Genomic DNA, 13929 nt, shown 5'->3' on the forward strand with positions numbered 1-13929 from the left:
CTTGGGGATTCTTGCACACTCTCTTGATGCTGGCAACATCCTTCCTCCTACCTCAGAGGTCTTAAAATAAAATGAACAGCGGTGAGTGAATAATGAAGCTCAAATTTCCTAGGGGCCCGCAGTAGAGGCTTAATATTTATTTATTTTTAAAATCACCAAGACCTGTTTCTATAGGCAACACCGCTTGTGTTTAGAAAGAAGGCATTGGTATAAAAGCCGACCTTAGGACACAGATATTTCAAACCTGAAATGACAAATACATAATAGGCATATTGAGGTCATTTGTTGACTCCAATGTGCGGAATCGTGATGACTCAGTTTACAACTGAGACCATGGCTCCGTGGAAGTCTCCCAATGATCCCTTCTCTAGATTTAGAGTCTACTAACATAGACTGCTAACTAAATCAGTGCAGAGTTGGCAGCTTTTCAGAAATGTCACCAATTCCTAAAACAAATTATCTCAGAAACATGTTTCTAGCATGTGAGCGGAGCCCAAGCCATGGACTCGGGTTACCTTCAACCTAACTAAGGTGAAAATGGAAGACTTCATCAGACATCGTCTGCTCCTAATAGTGGACAAAGGATTCAATGGGATGCCTTTAAAGTGACTGGATATTGAGTCCGTGTCCAGATGAAGTGTTCCTGGGGATCAGTCATATGGAGAGTCTCATCGGTATGTTTCTTAATGCTAGAGAGCCAAGAGGGATGCCAGAAAGACGGGCCCATGGAACTCCTCCCACTAACTCATCAAAACTGTAAGAGAGGTTTTCTTGTTCTTACTTTACACATGAAAATGCTGGCTTCCCCGAGGTCACTCCTATCATGAGAGATGGGTAATATGGGATTTTCAACTTTCCACTTACTAGAACACAGAGCGGGTCTTCGTTCCTGCGAGTCTGTGTGGCCTGTTCACCCAGATCTGTTCTGGAAAAGCAAAGCAAAAATACATATGGCAAGGAACAGATCACACCATCTCTTAAGAGATAAACACTAGCTTCACCAAAATATATGAGATCATTTCAGTAATGAGCCACGAAAGTGAGAGTGACATGCTAGTAGGGATCTGTCTTGTGCCAAAGTCATTTCATTTAACTTCTGTTTCTTTAAAGATATCTTTAAAGAAATGCATGATTGATTTCTACCCAAAGGGATTGGTGATAGTTCTTTGTAAGACAAAAATAATGTGGTTCCTTAAAATTAGAACGAATTAACATGGTCACATGCACAGCTATGCACACATACATACATATGTTCCAATATCTGAATGTAATTAAAATTGTGTGTGACAAATGTTTTGTATACAGATTCTCAGAAGTTTTAAAGAGTACCTTCTTTTTTTTTTTTCTTTAAAGACTTTATTTATTTATTTGACAGAGAGATCACAAGTAGGCAGAGAGGCAGGCAGAGAGAGAGAGAGGAGGAAGCAGGCTCCCCACTGAGCGGAGATCCTGACATGGGACTCGATCCCAGGACCCTGAGATCATGACCTGAGCTGAAGGCAGCGGCTTAACCCACTGAGCCACCCAGGCACCCTAAAGAGTGCCTTCTGAATCTCCTCTTTTCATAGACTATTCAGATATTATTGCCACTTGAAATAGTCCTTAAATAGTATTCTGTCTAAATTCCACTAAAACAGCACTAGAAATTCCTTTTGCTATATGGCGTTGCCATCACACAGTCTGAATGAAGGTGTCCAGAATTTACCTTCCACGGACAAAGTGCTTCAGAAGGAAGTAATGATATTCAAGGAAAATAAAACAATTTGTTCAAATACCTTTCCTAGTTTTTGTCAGTTACCCTCAGATAAACATGGACTTCAGTTCTGAGGTTGAATTATAACCTTGGCATCACAGTGAATGTGGCAGCTGACCGTGATCTGCACGTCTTGGGTCTTGAACCTGATACAGAGTGTAAGGAACGGGATGCAGAATTGGACAGATGAGCAGCCTCTGCCAGATGCGCCCACCATAACCAAAATGGCAGCCAAGACCATGTCCACAGTGGCTGATGCTTGTGAACCGCCTACCTGCAGGCAGGTGTGGGAACATGATTGTCAGGTATTATCTCATGTAATAGCTCCTCAACCTTCAGAGTTTGCTGACCAAGCTGGTTTTGTGGATGAAGGCAGTGGGTCTGGGAGCCTGTAATAACAGTCAGGAGTGTGTGATGGACAGTGGTGATGTTGGTACAAGGCAACTCCTATCCACGCCAGCCTGCAATTCCTGCAGGAAGCTGGGGGCAGGGAGGGCACATTCCTGACTTTCCATTCAGAGCACAGAGGCAATGGAGAGGGTTTTTCTGCTCTTGGTGTAATGGTTGCCAACCCTTGAAGAACAGGTGACATTGGACAAAGATGGCGCTTCCACTGAGCAAGAGAGAGAGGCCGGAGGGCTTCCACGATGATATTTCGTTCACTAGCCAAGAGGAAGTGTTTTAGGGTCTGAGACTGGCTCTGATACCACATTTGAGTTTTCTGTGTTCTTGGTTCCATCTGTTCCTACCTGCTTGTCATGGCATACAAGCCTGAATAGTGATTGGGCTTGGTTTGGTTGGGTTTGGATGTTAAGCCAGGTTTAGGGTTTCACAAAGCAAAACAACAAGATGGGCATTCTTTTTGGCCCAACTATAAGCTTTGCTCCCGTGTGGCGTTGTATGTATGACCCTTCTAACTGCAGTGGGAGGTGGAGTGTGTCCTTCTGGTGTAAGGGAGCATAAGAAAGGGTCAAGTCTTCTGTTCCCTCATTTTATTACTATTATATGAAGGAGTATTATGAGGATATCTTTGGCCCTCTGGATGATAAAACTTGGAGAGATCAAAGAATGTAGAACTTGAACTTTTGACAGGGGGTTCCAAAGAACTGATAGCATTGAGGTAGATGTACCAGTTGACATAGTTTTTTAGAAGAGACACACCATGGCAGGGGCTCTGTTTTTTTTCAGAGCATAGACCAGTAAGGTCCTTGGATGGGGCAGCATTTTCTGCTAAGATGCTGTGTTACGATTGGAAAACCTTAGGCTGTTATGGCTTTGCTGTTGCATAGGTCTTCTAGGAAAACTGATGGACAATCTGAGGAAGAGTCGATGGAATTAGTTTTAAAAAGGGGGTGTACAGTGTCAGGGCAGACACCGAAATGCTCAGAGCAGGAAGAGCCCAGCGAAATCCTTGTGTGAAGGAGGCTAGTGGAGGTTCTGGGGCCCAGGTGGCAGGACAGAGGAGCCCAGTGTCTCAGGGGACTTCGTAGATGAAAATTGTCTACACGAGATCTGTTGTCCTGTGACTCACACACCAGCTTCTGGAAGATCGCTGTTCAGGAGTTAATGCTAAGGTAGTCAGGACTGTGGGGGTGAGGGGAGTGGATTCACCAACAGGGGTAACTAAGTCCATGTCATCGGAAGCCCACCCACCTTTTTCTTCCTGGACGCAAGTACGGAGCACTTCAGGAGCATTCAAGAGAGGTTGCAGGTCAGGGCAGAAAGGCTGCATGGGGATGCACTTCCTGGTGTTGGAGTCTGTGCTTTGTTCTCTGATTCTTCTCACATGAATGTGTTACCTTTGAAAAACTGAGCAAATCATTAGCAACAGAGCTGTCTAAAATAGATTAAATCATTAGTGATATGATCGATGTGTGCATATGTGAGCATCACCCTTTTTTGGGTTTCCCCATATGCTGATCTGCATATGAAATCAATGCAGTGAGAAACGAGTCGCTCATCCCCTGTAACAACATCCATTATACTCATGTTGGCCCCTTCAAGCCTGAGGCCAGGTGCCTGTGTCCGGGCAAAGACACCCCTCTGTCTTGTGGGTCTCCCCAGTGCTCTGGAAATGTGGCTAACTTGGGGGCAACCTGACCGCACGCTAAGAACACTGCAATTGAAATCCAAAGCCCAGAATCTAGTTGTGGCCATGCTGGGTAGCTGCTGTCCTACCTCTGCAGACTCTTTCTACTTTCTTGGACTTTGGTTTTGCCTTTATAAACGAAGGGTTTGGAACTAGAACCCTGTATAGGTCCCTCCCAGTGCTCATACCGAGTTGAGGGTTCTTCCTGCAGGGACGGCAAGTTAACATAGTGCTTGATTGCCTTGGATGTGGGGTTGCATGAGAGCCATCCTCGCTGCTTAGAGATGAGGGAAATGCTTTAGGGGAAGAACAAGCCTTCAAGGGTGGCAGGTTTCCAGCCAGCTTAATGGTGCCGCTGAAATGTAAATCACTCTGCAAATAAGGAAAGCTTAGAACAATGGTGACTAATCCAGGCCCTGAGAAAAGGTTGTCACATCCCTCTTAAACATTAGCAGACTTTCTGTAAAGCAGGCAGGCTTTTGCATAAGAACAGAGTGAAGCTTCTGTCCCTAACCCACAGGAGAAGAGCCCAGAGCTCCAAGTTCTGCAGACACACTGATCCTTTCTCCGTTCTCTCCCAGAGTTTTCCAGGAAACACAAATGCGGACAGCGTGGTGCATTACCAACTGCAGCCTCCCTTCGAAGCCAGGTTCCTGCACTTCCTCCCCTTATCCTGGAGCCCCAAAGGCAGGATTGGGATGAGGATAGAAGTGTATGGATGCACATACCGTAAGTGCTGTTTACCCCACCCAAAAATCAGTGACAGAGGGACATGCTCTCATGGCCAGGCTGAAAACCGAACTTGACTTGTTTCTAACTTTTTAGGCATCTCTGTGTGTTTTTGTGGAAAGCCTGGATACTGCTGTCTTTAGTTACTTTAGGTAAACATAGAAGTGGACCCAAACTGAGCCTTGGAATCCGAGATTCCCAGGAGAGAGCAGGGTACCTGTTTTAGAGTGGGGGTGTTATCCAAACAATGAGGTCCAAGTCAACCACAGCAATTCACTGTGGTGAATGGTGCCATTCTTGGGCACTGAGGTGACCCTGGTGTGGGGACGCAGGTGACAGCCGGTGATCTTGTTTCCCCATAATCCAAAATGACTCTGGGCTTCTCACATATTCACTGCTCAAATCCCCACTTTCCTCGATGTGAACCCTTGTTTGAACATCACTTATGTATTGTGTCTTCCCTCTTTTCCCCACTGATGAGCAGAGGGACAAAAGTCACAGCCAATGTGAGCGTGAACACAAGCAGAAATGCATTCAGTGACGTCTGTGGGTAAATTGACTCTACCATTGCCATTTTGATGATTTGGAATATACTGGAATTTTTTTTTAATTTTAATTTTTTATTTTTTTATAAACATGTATTTTTTCCCCAGGAGTACAGGTCTGTGAATCGCCAGGTTTACACACTTCACAGCACTCACCAAAGCACATAACCTCCCCAATGTCCATAACCCCACCCCCCATTCTCCCAACCCCCCTCCCCCCAACAACCCTCAGTTTGTTTTGTAAGATTAAGAGTCACATTTTTTAAATGAGTACAAAAAGAAAAAAATATTAAATAAAAATTTATAGAAAACTGGAGAATAACCCAAAGAGTATGTTGGGTGGGAACATCGTGGGAGGCTTGGTTTTTGGTCACACTTCATTTCATACCTGATCAGAGCATTAGCTTTGCTGAAAAGTGTCAGTGAGATCTGTCAAAGGCGGAATGTCTAATATGTCAGATCCTACCTAGCAGACATTTTCTCATTCAACAACCATACCAGCCAGATGGATCTGATATGGCCTCGAGGGAGAAGAACTTGACTGTGAAGACATGGAGATGTGTAAGAGCTATTCCATACTGAACCTAGGATTTAAAAACTCTGTCTTCCCCCCAAGTTTGTTTTTCATAACTACTATATTATACAGGCTTTCATTTCTTTGTTCCCTCACATGCCATGTCAGAATTTATCAGACACTTGCTATTTGCAAAGAACTGTGTTAGGGACTGGATGTAGGGGGTTCTTCTAAAATGATTGGTTTTCTTCATCAGGATTTTATGAGAAGTCATAAAATTGTACAAAACAAATGTGAAATATTGGAACATGATCCTGGGGCCTAGGGAGGAGGGAGGTCAGTCAGTTTTCTGAGTGAAGGGCTTGCAGACTGAGCTGGGGTAGGGAGGGGCTTCTGGAGAGAGGAAGGCAGGAGCATGCACACAGTTGCTGTGGGACTCTGGGCTTCTGTGGTCTCGGGGTCTAGGAGGGTGTGGGTGCTGTTGGGCACAGGGAGCGACTGCCAAGCAAGGATACCATCCCCCCTTTGCTGATCCCACAGGAAGGGAGACCTTCTGGAGGTAGGAATCACCATCTCTGAAGCGACCCCATCCTAGATTCAAGGGTCCCCTTCAGCCTCAGCTCCACCGTCTTCCTGAGCTCAGACGGGTTATGCTTTCCAAACCTGTCTCCGTGTTGGCCTTTCCATGCAACATTCACTGGAGATGGTTTCATGATGCTGCCCGCCCTTTGCCCCCTCTTTCCATGGGCCATCGCCTTCCCTCCTTTTGTGTCTGAGATCCATGAACATGCTCAGTGAGGCAAGCACCTGGGACACCCAATACTCCGTTTTCTCTTTGATGCCATAAAATCAGCTTCTCCTTCCTCCCATTACTCTTTGGGTTTACTGACTTTAAAGGAGAACAAGGTCTTTGATGGTGATTTGCCATTAGCTTGATGTTCTTTGTGAGGCTGTACTACCTCCTTGGGAGAGAGGTCAGTCCCAGGGAAATCAAACCTGCGTGCACCCTAAAGTCAGCAAACATGAGCTGTGCGCCACAGGAGGCTCCTAGGCTAAAACCATGGACCGATAACAGTCACAGCAACTCGCAAAACTATGCGGTATCCATGGCTTACTAGTGGAGCTTCTGTCTTGTCTTCATTCTTACTATTAATAAGAGCAATTGTTCAAGCGTAGAGCTTTATACTTTTGTTTTTGATAGTAATTGTATATGATATGATTTATAGCCCAAAGTACTAATTGTTGCCCCCCCCATCTCTACTTTCACTGCTCTCTTGAAACTGAGAAAATGTCCAGATTGCTTATCGTGGCATATAATGTCTGGGAGCATTATAGATGCAGCTTTTCTCTTTGGTTTCACTTCTTTAAACTCCAATTACAATGATATTTGCTGTTCCTAAAAACACCAGGCATTCTTCATGGCTTCCTGGGGTGGCACACACACATTCTTTACCTGGAAATCCCTCCTTTCCCCCAACTCCTAGACTGCACGTGGTGTGTACATGAAGTCTTCTAAGAGTCCCATGACCCCTCCAGCAGCCCTGAGGAAGAGGGGCGTCCAGGGCCATATCCCCATGGACTTGCTCTAGGTTTTGTATCCCACTCTGAAAAGGTTTCTGTTTGGGTGTCCTCCACTTTCTTAAATTTTCAGTAACATTTACACACTCTGATCAGTTTCACGTTGACATCCTCGACATAGGACTCTGTAAGCGACAGACACTGACACTGGCCCCAGGTCCTCCTTTATTTCTTTCTTGACCGTTATTCTTCCCTGGGACATCTTCTGCTCCTTCTTTTCCACTTTGACCCCTGTGTTCATTGTCAGTGTCTTTTGAAGCATTCCCTTGAGCTTGTACTAGTCCAATCCTGTGGTGGTGTAATGTCGTCTTCTGTTCATTAGTGTGTTGTTTGTCTGAATAAAGGAAGAGAGAGAGAAGGAGGGGAGGATGGAAGGAGAGAAGAGGGAGGTAAAGGAATGCATGAGTCCTTGGGAATATGGACTATGTAGGCACAGAATGGCCAACACCATGGGGACCTACCAGTCATCCCCGTGGCACTCTGGTCCTGTGTCAAGTCAGGCATGAAAATAAAATTGGGAGTAAAACATGTAATTGGCCATTTTAAAACATTGCGTTTATCTGGGACACCTGGGGGGCTTAGTCAGTTAAGCAACCGACTCTTGATCTCAGCTCAGGTCTCCATCTCAGGGTCATGAGTTCAAGTTTCATGTTGGGCTCCACACTGGGCATGGAGCCTAGTTAAAAAAAATTAAAATATTGTCTTCATTTTAAAAATGTACTGACTGTTACAGCAGAAATTTATAGGTTTTGTTTAGCAACCTCAAAACATCCTTGATATTTATATATTTCTATAAATATAAATATATATGTACTATAATTACATATGTAATATAAATATAATAAAAATTTAAATGTCCATAATTAATACAAATAACCAACTCTAAAATATTTTTATTTGAATAAAAACTCAAAAATAATGCATTAAATTATCCCTTAGCATCACACTTAACTTTTACAAGAAGGCTCGTGAAAAATGTGTTTGTACGTAATTCAATTAATTAAATTATTGGGGTACTTGAGATGGAGGTCCACTTATTATGAATCAAAGTGGGAACCAGTAGTTTTGTCCATTGCAAGAATGCAGAACCTACATTCCAAAATGGAAAATGTGATATGATGCTTCATTGAAAATTCAAAGTGTTTTTCCAATTTATATGATTTTATTTTATAATTATTGGTTTTATTAACTGGGGCTATATTTTGATGGCTATCACCAGCATGAGCATGAAGGTGAGGGAATCTCTCCCACAGATGGGCTGTCCCCCATCCGTGCTTGGAGAGCTAGCCCCTGCAAACTCACTGAGCTAAGTCTTCTCTGTCCCACAATACAATGTTTTGGTTTAATTTGAAAAATGTATCTATTGTTTTGGGGCACCAGGGAAGCTGAGTGGGTTAAGCCTCTGACTTCAGCTCACTTCATGATCCCAGGGTTCTGGGATCAAGTCCCACATCGGGCTCTCTGCTCAGTGGGGAGCCTGCTTCCTCCTCTCTCTCTGCCTGCCTCTCTGTCTGCTTGTGATCTCTGTCTGTCAAATAAATACAATCTTTGAAAAAAATATATTGTCTATAAAAATGGTGTATGAGTGACTCATGTTTAAAAATGTCATGTTATGTTTAGTGACGTGTCCGTTTATTTTCAGATATTCAGAATGACTCATGAACGTTTGTAAGTGAACAACATTCTGTAGAATTGATTCTCTTAGACGAGGCCTGAAACTGAGTTTCCAGTCCACACATTCCCATTGTAAGTCATCCTTGTGACAGAGTGCACTCTTACTTATCACATGGACTTCACATTTATCCTGAGGGGGCTTCTTGATCAACAGTATAGCCCATTGTTTGAACCATGTTGGCTGTTTTTGGGTGCCTATCAGTAAATTCCGTGTGACACATGCCATATGATGGGTAAGGTCTTACCCTCTTTCTTTCCAGACACTTGCCCAGAGAAGACCTCCCCCATGCTCCACTTCCTCCTTCCTGACTGTGAGCTTCCTTGTCTCTAGTTTCCTAAGCAGACCACAGTAAGACAAGGCTATTCCTGGTGAAATGTGTTCTTTTCATGATAGCTGAAGTGAGAAGGTGAGGGGAGCACTGTCAGCTCTGGGAAGGCCAAGCCATGTCTGTCCTCTTGTGTTTCATCCCAGCACCTCGTGGGTGTTACACCCCTGTTAAATGAAAAGAAACTGTACTTGTGGGAACAAATGGAAATTAAGTCAGGGCAGTGTGGGTGTAGGGGAGGAAGAGAATATGGGGGGAAATGGCCTTTTAATGACAAAACTGTATTTTCCAAAGCCAAATCACTGCCAAGGAAGGGTCTGAAGCTACAGAAGATGGTCTGTATAAAACCAGTCTTCTGTGATATTCCACAGGAGCCATAATATTTACCTATTTTTTGACTTCATAAATATAGATTCATAAAAGACCACAAACAAAGTGTATTGAATTATGCAACAGGCAGATCAACAAAAAATAATTAAAAATTTGTGATTTCCTATCTAAAATAGGGTTTTAATATTTAAATTGAAGAAGGATTGCCACATGTCTTGCAGTGAGCTTGTTCTTATCACGGCCACCTGTAAGCAGTCAGGAATCTGGCTCAGAAAGGATCACTGGCTAATGTTGCTGAGTGCAGGATGACAGGCTCTGTAAAGGGCCAGACAAGATAGCACACATTTTAGGTCTGTGGGCACCTGTGTTCTCTGCTACAATTCTTCATTTTTTTTTTTTAACGGACCTTTAAAAATTAGCTCATGGGGCCATACAGGCTGCAGAGTGATGTGGGTCATTTCAGATGAAGAGAAAGAAGCCTCACATTCCAGACTTCTGAAAGAAATTCCTCATTTTTATCTGTGCTGTTTTAACTCCTCTCCACTGAGCTTACGTTTGTTACCATTTAAGATTTTAATGAAACCACCAGGACTACTACAAGATATGTTGTTTGAAGTGATTTTGTTTTACTCCATTGATGACATCTCTAGATTATAATTCAGTCCCCTTCTAGGCTTAGAGAACCTGTCAAAACACATGTTAAATGTGCCTTGTAAGATAGAATATGATGATTAGCTTGTGGTTGATTGTTCTAGGTACAAGTGTTAGGGATCTCACTGGAGAGGAAACGAAAACATTACAACAAAAGGATTTTCAGCCCATTCTTTTGTGTATCTATAAATCCAGTATATTTTTCACTACTCCATTTTGCCTGAGGGGAATGTTCCAAGAAATATAATCTAGGTTCTGTAGAACAGTGGTTCTCATATGCAGTTATCAGACCAGCGGCATCGACATCGTCAACATCACTAGGGGACACGTTAGAAAAGCAGACTCTCAGGTCCCACCCCAGGCCAGCAGAGCCACAGTACTGAGATGGGGCCAGATCTGTGCTCACCCAAAATGCGAAGACAATTCATTCAAATTTGACAAAGGGATATATTTAACTATGCAATGGAGAGTAATTGCTTGTTTCCATGATTTTTAGACACACTGCTGTGTTTACATATTTTCTACCATGTATGGGAACCGGAATCAAACTCCTGAATTTTCAAAAGGTGGCTGCATGAAATAAAGGATTCTTTAGAGTTGTGAATGTAAGGGGTTTACTGTAAACATTTTAGTTCGTCAGAATGAAATGTAGATCCTAGTGTACATTGGCCCCAGGCTTTTGTGAAGTTAAATAAACCCAATGTCGTATCATCGTCTCAGAAGACACCAGCTTCCTGTTTCTTTGTCTTCCTTCTGCACCTTCATTTTTTGCACACACACATTTGAAAAAACCTCTTTTTCAAATATTTTAGTGCAGCATACACACAATGTTACATTAGCATCAGGTGTACAACATGGTAATTTAACGATTTTACGGGTTGTCCGATGTTCACCACCAGCGAGCGTGGCTGCCGCACATCCCCATGCAACTCGATCAGAATATCGTTGACTAATTTCATGGCCATACCTTTCACACCATGACTTACTCACTCACTCCATGACTGGAAGCCCAAACTTGCTGCTCCACATCACCCACTTTACCCATCCCCCACCCCACCCCTTTTATAGCCACCAGTTTGTTCTCTGCATTTATAGGTCTGGTTCTGCTTTCTGTTTGTTTATTCATTTCTTTTTTTTTAGATTCCACGTATGAGTAAAATCATACAGTTTTTTACTTTTTAAGGACAGTAACATCTTGTCTTTTTACTTGTGAAATATGAGAAATACAAGAGATTCTTCTGGGTAGTATGAATCCCTTTGTATGTCTCCTGCTCTGTCTTTGGTTGCTTTGACCAGTGTTCTTTTTACATTAATGACAAAATATAACTTTTTCAATAAAGAGAATGCAAGTGACCTTGATAGTGGGAAAAATAAGACTATCAGAGAGCTGAGGGACAATGGCAACCTCGTGGCCATGATGTGCCACTGTGGGAAGTGACTTCAACTGTTTTACCAATCTTTGTTGTCTACAGGATGAGAAGTGGCCAGTATAAAGGCAGAAGCAATTGGACTTAGTCAACAGAAGTATTTCTAGTTGATATATGTTAGGGAAAATGTCAGAAAAGGCAAAGAGTAGAGGTTAGGGATCTCAACTATGGGTATTGGGGTGGATGGGCAGCACCGTTTTTTCCCCTCTGCACTAAACAGACTGGAGATATATTATGTTTCCGTGTGTTTGTGTCAATTTGCTCAATTCAGTGCATGAGTAAAGATGTATTATACTTAGATTATTTTCTAATTTCTCCCGCTATAGGATCCGAGATGGTTAACTTTGATGGGAAAAGCTTCTTGCTATACACGTTTAATCAGAAATCAATGAGTCCAGCAAAAGATGTTATTTCTTTGAAATTTAAAACCAGGCTGACTGATGGGATTCTACTCCACCGAGAAGGACAAAACGGCAAACATGTCACCCTGCAGTTAGTTAGAGGAAAGCTCATCTTATTGCTTAATTCAGGTAAAAAGTTCCCAGTGGGTGTTTTCAAAAATATACCTCTTTAGATGGAAGTATCTTTTTATGCTTTGTTTTTCACAGTTAAGTAGCTAATTTATCCTGAAACCAGAACACTTTCAAGAAAGAAAGAAGACTTTAGAAATAATTACTCTGGAGCAAGAGGCATGAAACAGAATGGTCTGGGCAAATGGAAGCGTGGTTGCTCCACAGTTGAGGTGTACTATAGAGAACACCCATGTATCCTGAATGTACTTTACTGTAACACGTTTTATAGCTCGATTAGTATGTAAGACCATTTGTGCATGTTCAGTAAACAACCTGATAATATTGTAAAGACTAGGGGTGGATCCCTGAAACTGTGAGGTGGTGCTCTCTGTAAGGTTATCAGGAGCCATGAGGCTATGTGCTTCATGAGGTTCTTGGAAGAAGATACTTCCAAGAAAACCAAAAATGCAATAATTAACAATAATAAACACAAGAAAGGTAGAAGAAATCATTCCTGAGTGAGAGAAGGTTGTATATGAGGCTGAGGTAAAGGCAGTTGACCAGTTCTCTGGATAGAAGTGTGCAAGGAAAGTGACTGGGGGACATGTTGACCTCCCACAGGGCAGCCATGGTACTGAGTTGACCTCACACATGGCAGCCATGGTACTGAGTTGGCCTCCCACACAGCAGCCATGGTACCGGGTTGGATGGGGTGGTTCATTTGCTTCGCCTGTCCTTGTAGGCCATGCTAACCTGCCCTCCTCTGATGCCCATGCGACCCTCACCCTGGGAAGCCTGCTGGATGACGATCACTGGCATTCTGTCCTTATCGAGCTCGGAAACACCCATGTCCGCTTCACCATGGACAGGCACAGTCAGCATTTCCAGGCCGAGGGCAAGTGCGACTACTTGGATCTTTATTATAAGGTATGAACATTTCTTTTCAAGTATTACAGATTTTGTTATTTAAATGCAACATAACCTTTTAAGAAAATATCTCTACACAGAGAAATTCCCATTGCTAGTAATTTGGAATTCTGGTGAAACGTTTCTCACGGGTGATGTTAGCCCAGAGAGAGACCCACGTGCATTGTTGAGATGTTTTATCACTCATAGGTGTGAGTTATCCCCTGGAAGAAGTAGTTGTTGAATTTGGAAAGTGTGTGGATGAAGAGCTATCAGTATGACAGGTGGCACAGTAAAATACATGTGTCCAGACGGCTTTCCATGTTATCTCTGGTGTTGGCTGTGACCCATTCCTTAGGAGATCTCTGTGTTTTAGGGAAATTGTAAACAAAATTAGCAATCCAGGGTGCTTGGAGAAGTAAGCACCTTACATTCCAATCTGCTTTTTCAAGGAACAAGAGAGCCATGGTCAGGCAAATCAAAATACTGTTTCTAGGGACATTTAAAGGCTTAATGCATCCCTGGCATGTTGCCTGCACGTATCTAACTGGCACTGGAGAACACCTTTTGTTCTGCCAGTTCTGCTCAGCACATTTATCAGAGAAAAGGGGATTATTTCAACATTCATTTAGTGTAAGTGGCCTCAGCCAAGGAGGCCAGCTGCAGAGCCTGGTCCTGAATGAGATTATCGATGCCTTCATTATTCTAACCCATCAGCAGTGTCCTGGCAAAGACTTGGAGCCTGAAGCTGGGTTCTAGGAAGGTTTGTAAAGTAGAATGTTATCATGGTTAGCCGCCTTGTCACCCAGATCAAGAGTGACTGTGGAAATGAACAAACAACATTCCCCATCAGCTGAAGTGACATAGCCGTTTGAGTAGCAAATTGTGAGAAGGG

The 13929-nt window shown here is 43.1% G+C and overlaps 1 protein-coding gene and 1 pseudogene across 1 annotated transcript in view; both read left to right on the plus strand.

Annotated features, from left to right (window-relative positions):
• The window catches only part of LOC116573607, a 922392-nt pseudogene that overhangs the window by 449976 nt on the left and 458487 nt on the right, over positions 1-13929 (plus strand).
• The window catches only part of LOC116573472 (contactin-associated protein-like 3), a 54007-nt gene that overhangs the window by 28375 nt on the left and 11703 nt on the right, over positions 1-13929 (plus strand). The window contains exons 2-4 of the mRNA XM_032313635.1: positions 4424-4571; positions 11943-12146; positions 12871-13055. Of these exons, the coding sequence (XP_032169526.1) occupies positions 4424-4571; positions 11943-12146; positions 12871-13055 (537 nt within the window). The remainder of the gene's footprint in view (positions 1-4423; positions 4572-11942; positions 12147-12870; positions 13056-13929) is intronic.

The sequence above is a fragment of the Mustela erminea genome, chromosome 14 (genome assembly GCF_009829155.1).
Source record: "Mustela erminea isolate mMusErm1 chromosome 14, mMusErm1.Pri, whole genome shotgun sequence".
NCBI lineage: Eukaryota > Metazoa > Chordata > Mammalia > Carnivora > Mustelidae > Mustela > Mustela erminea.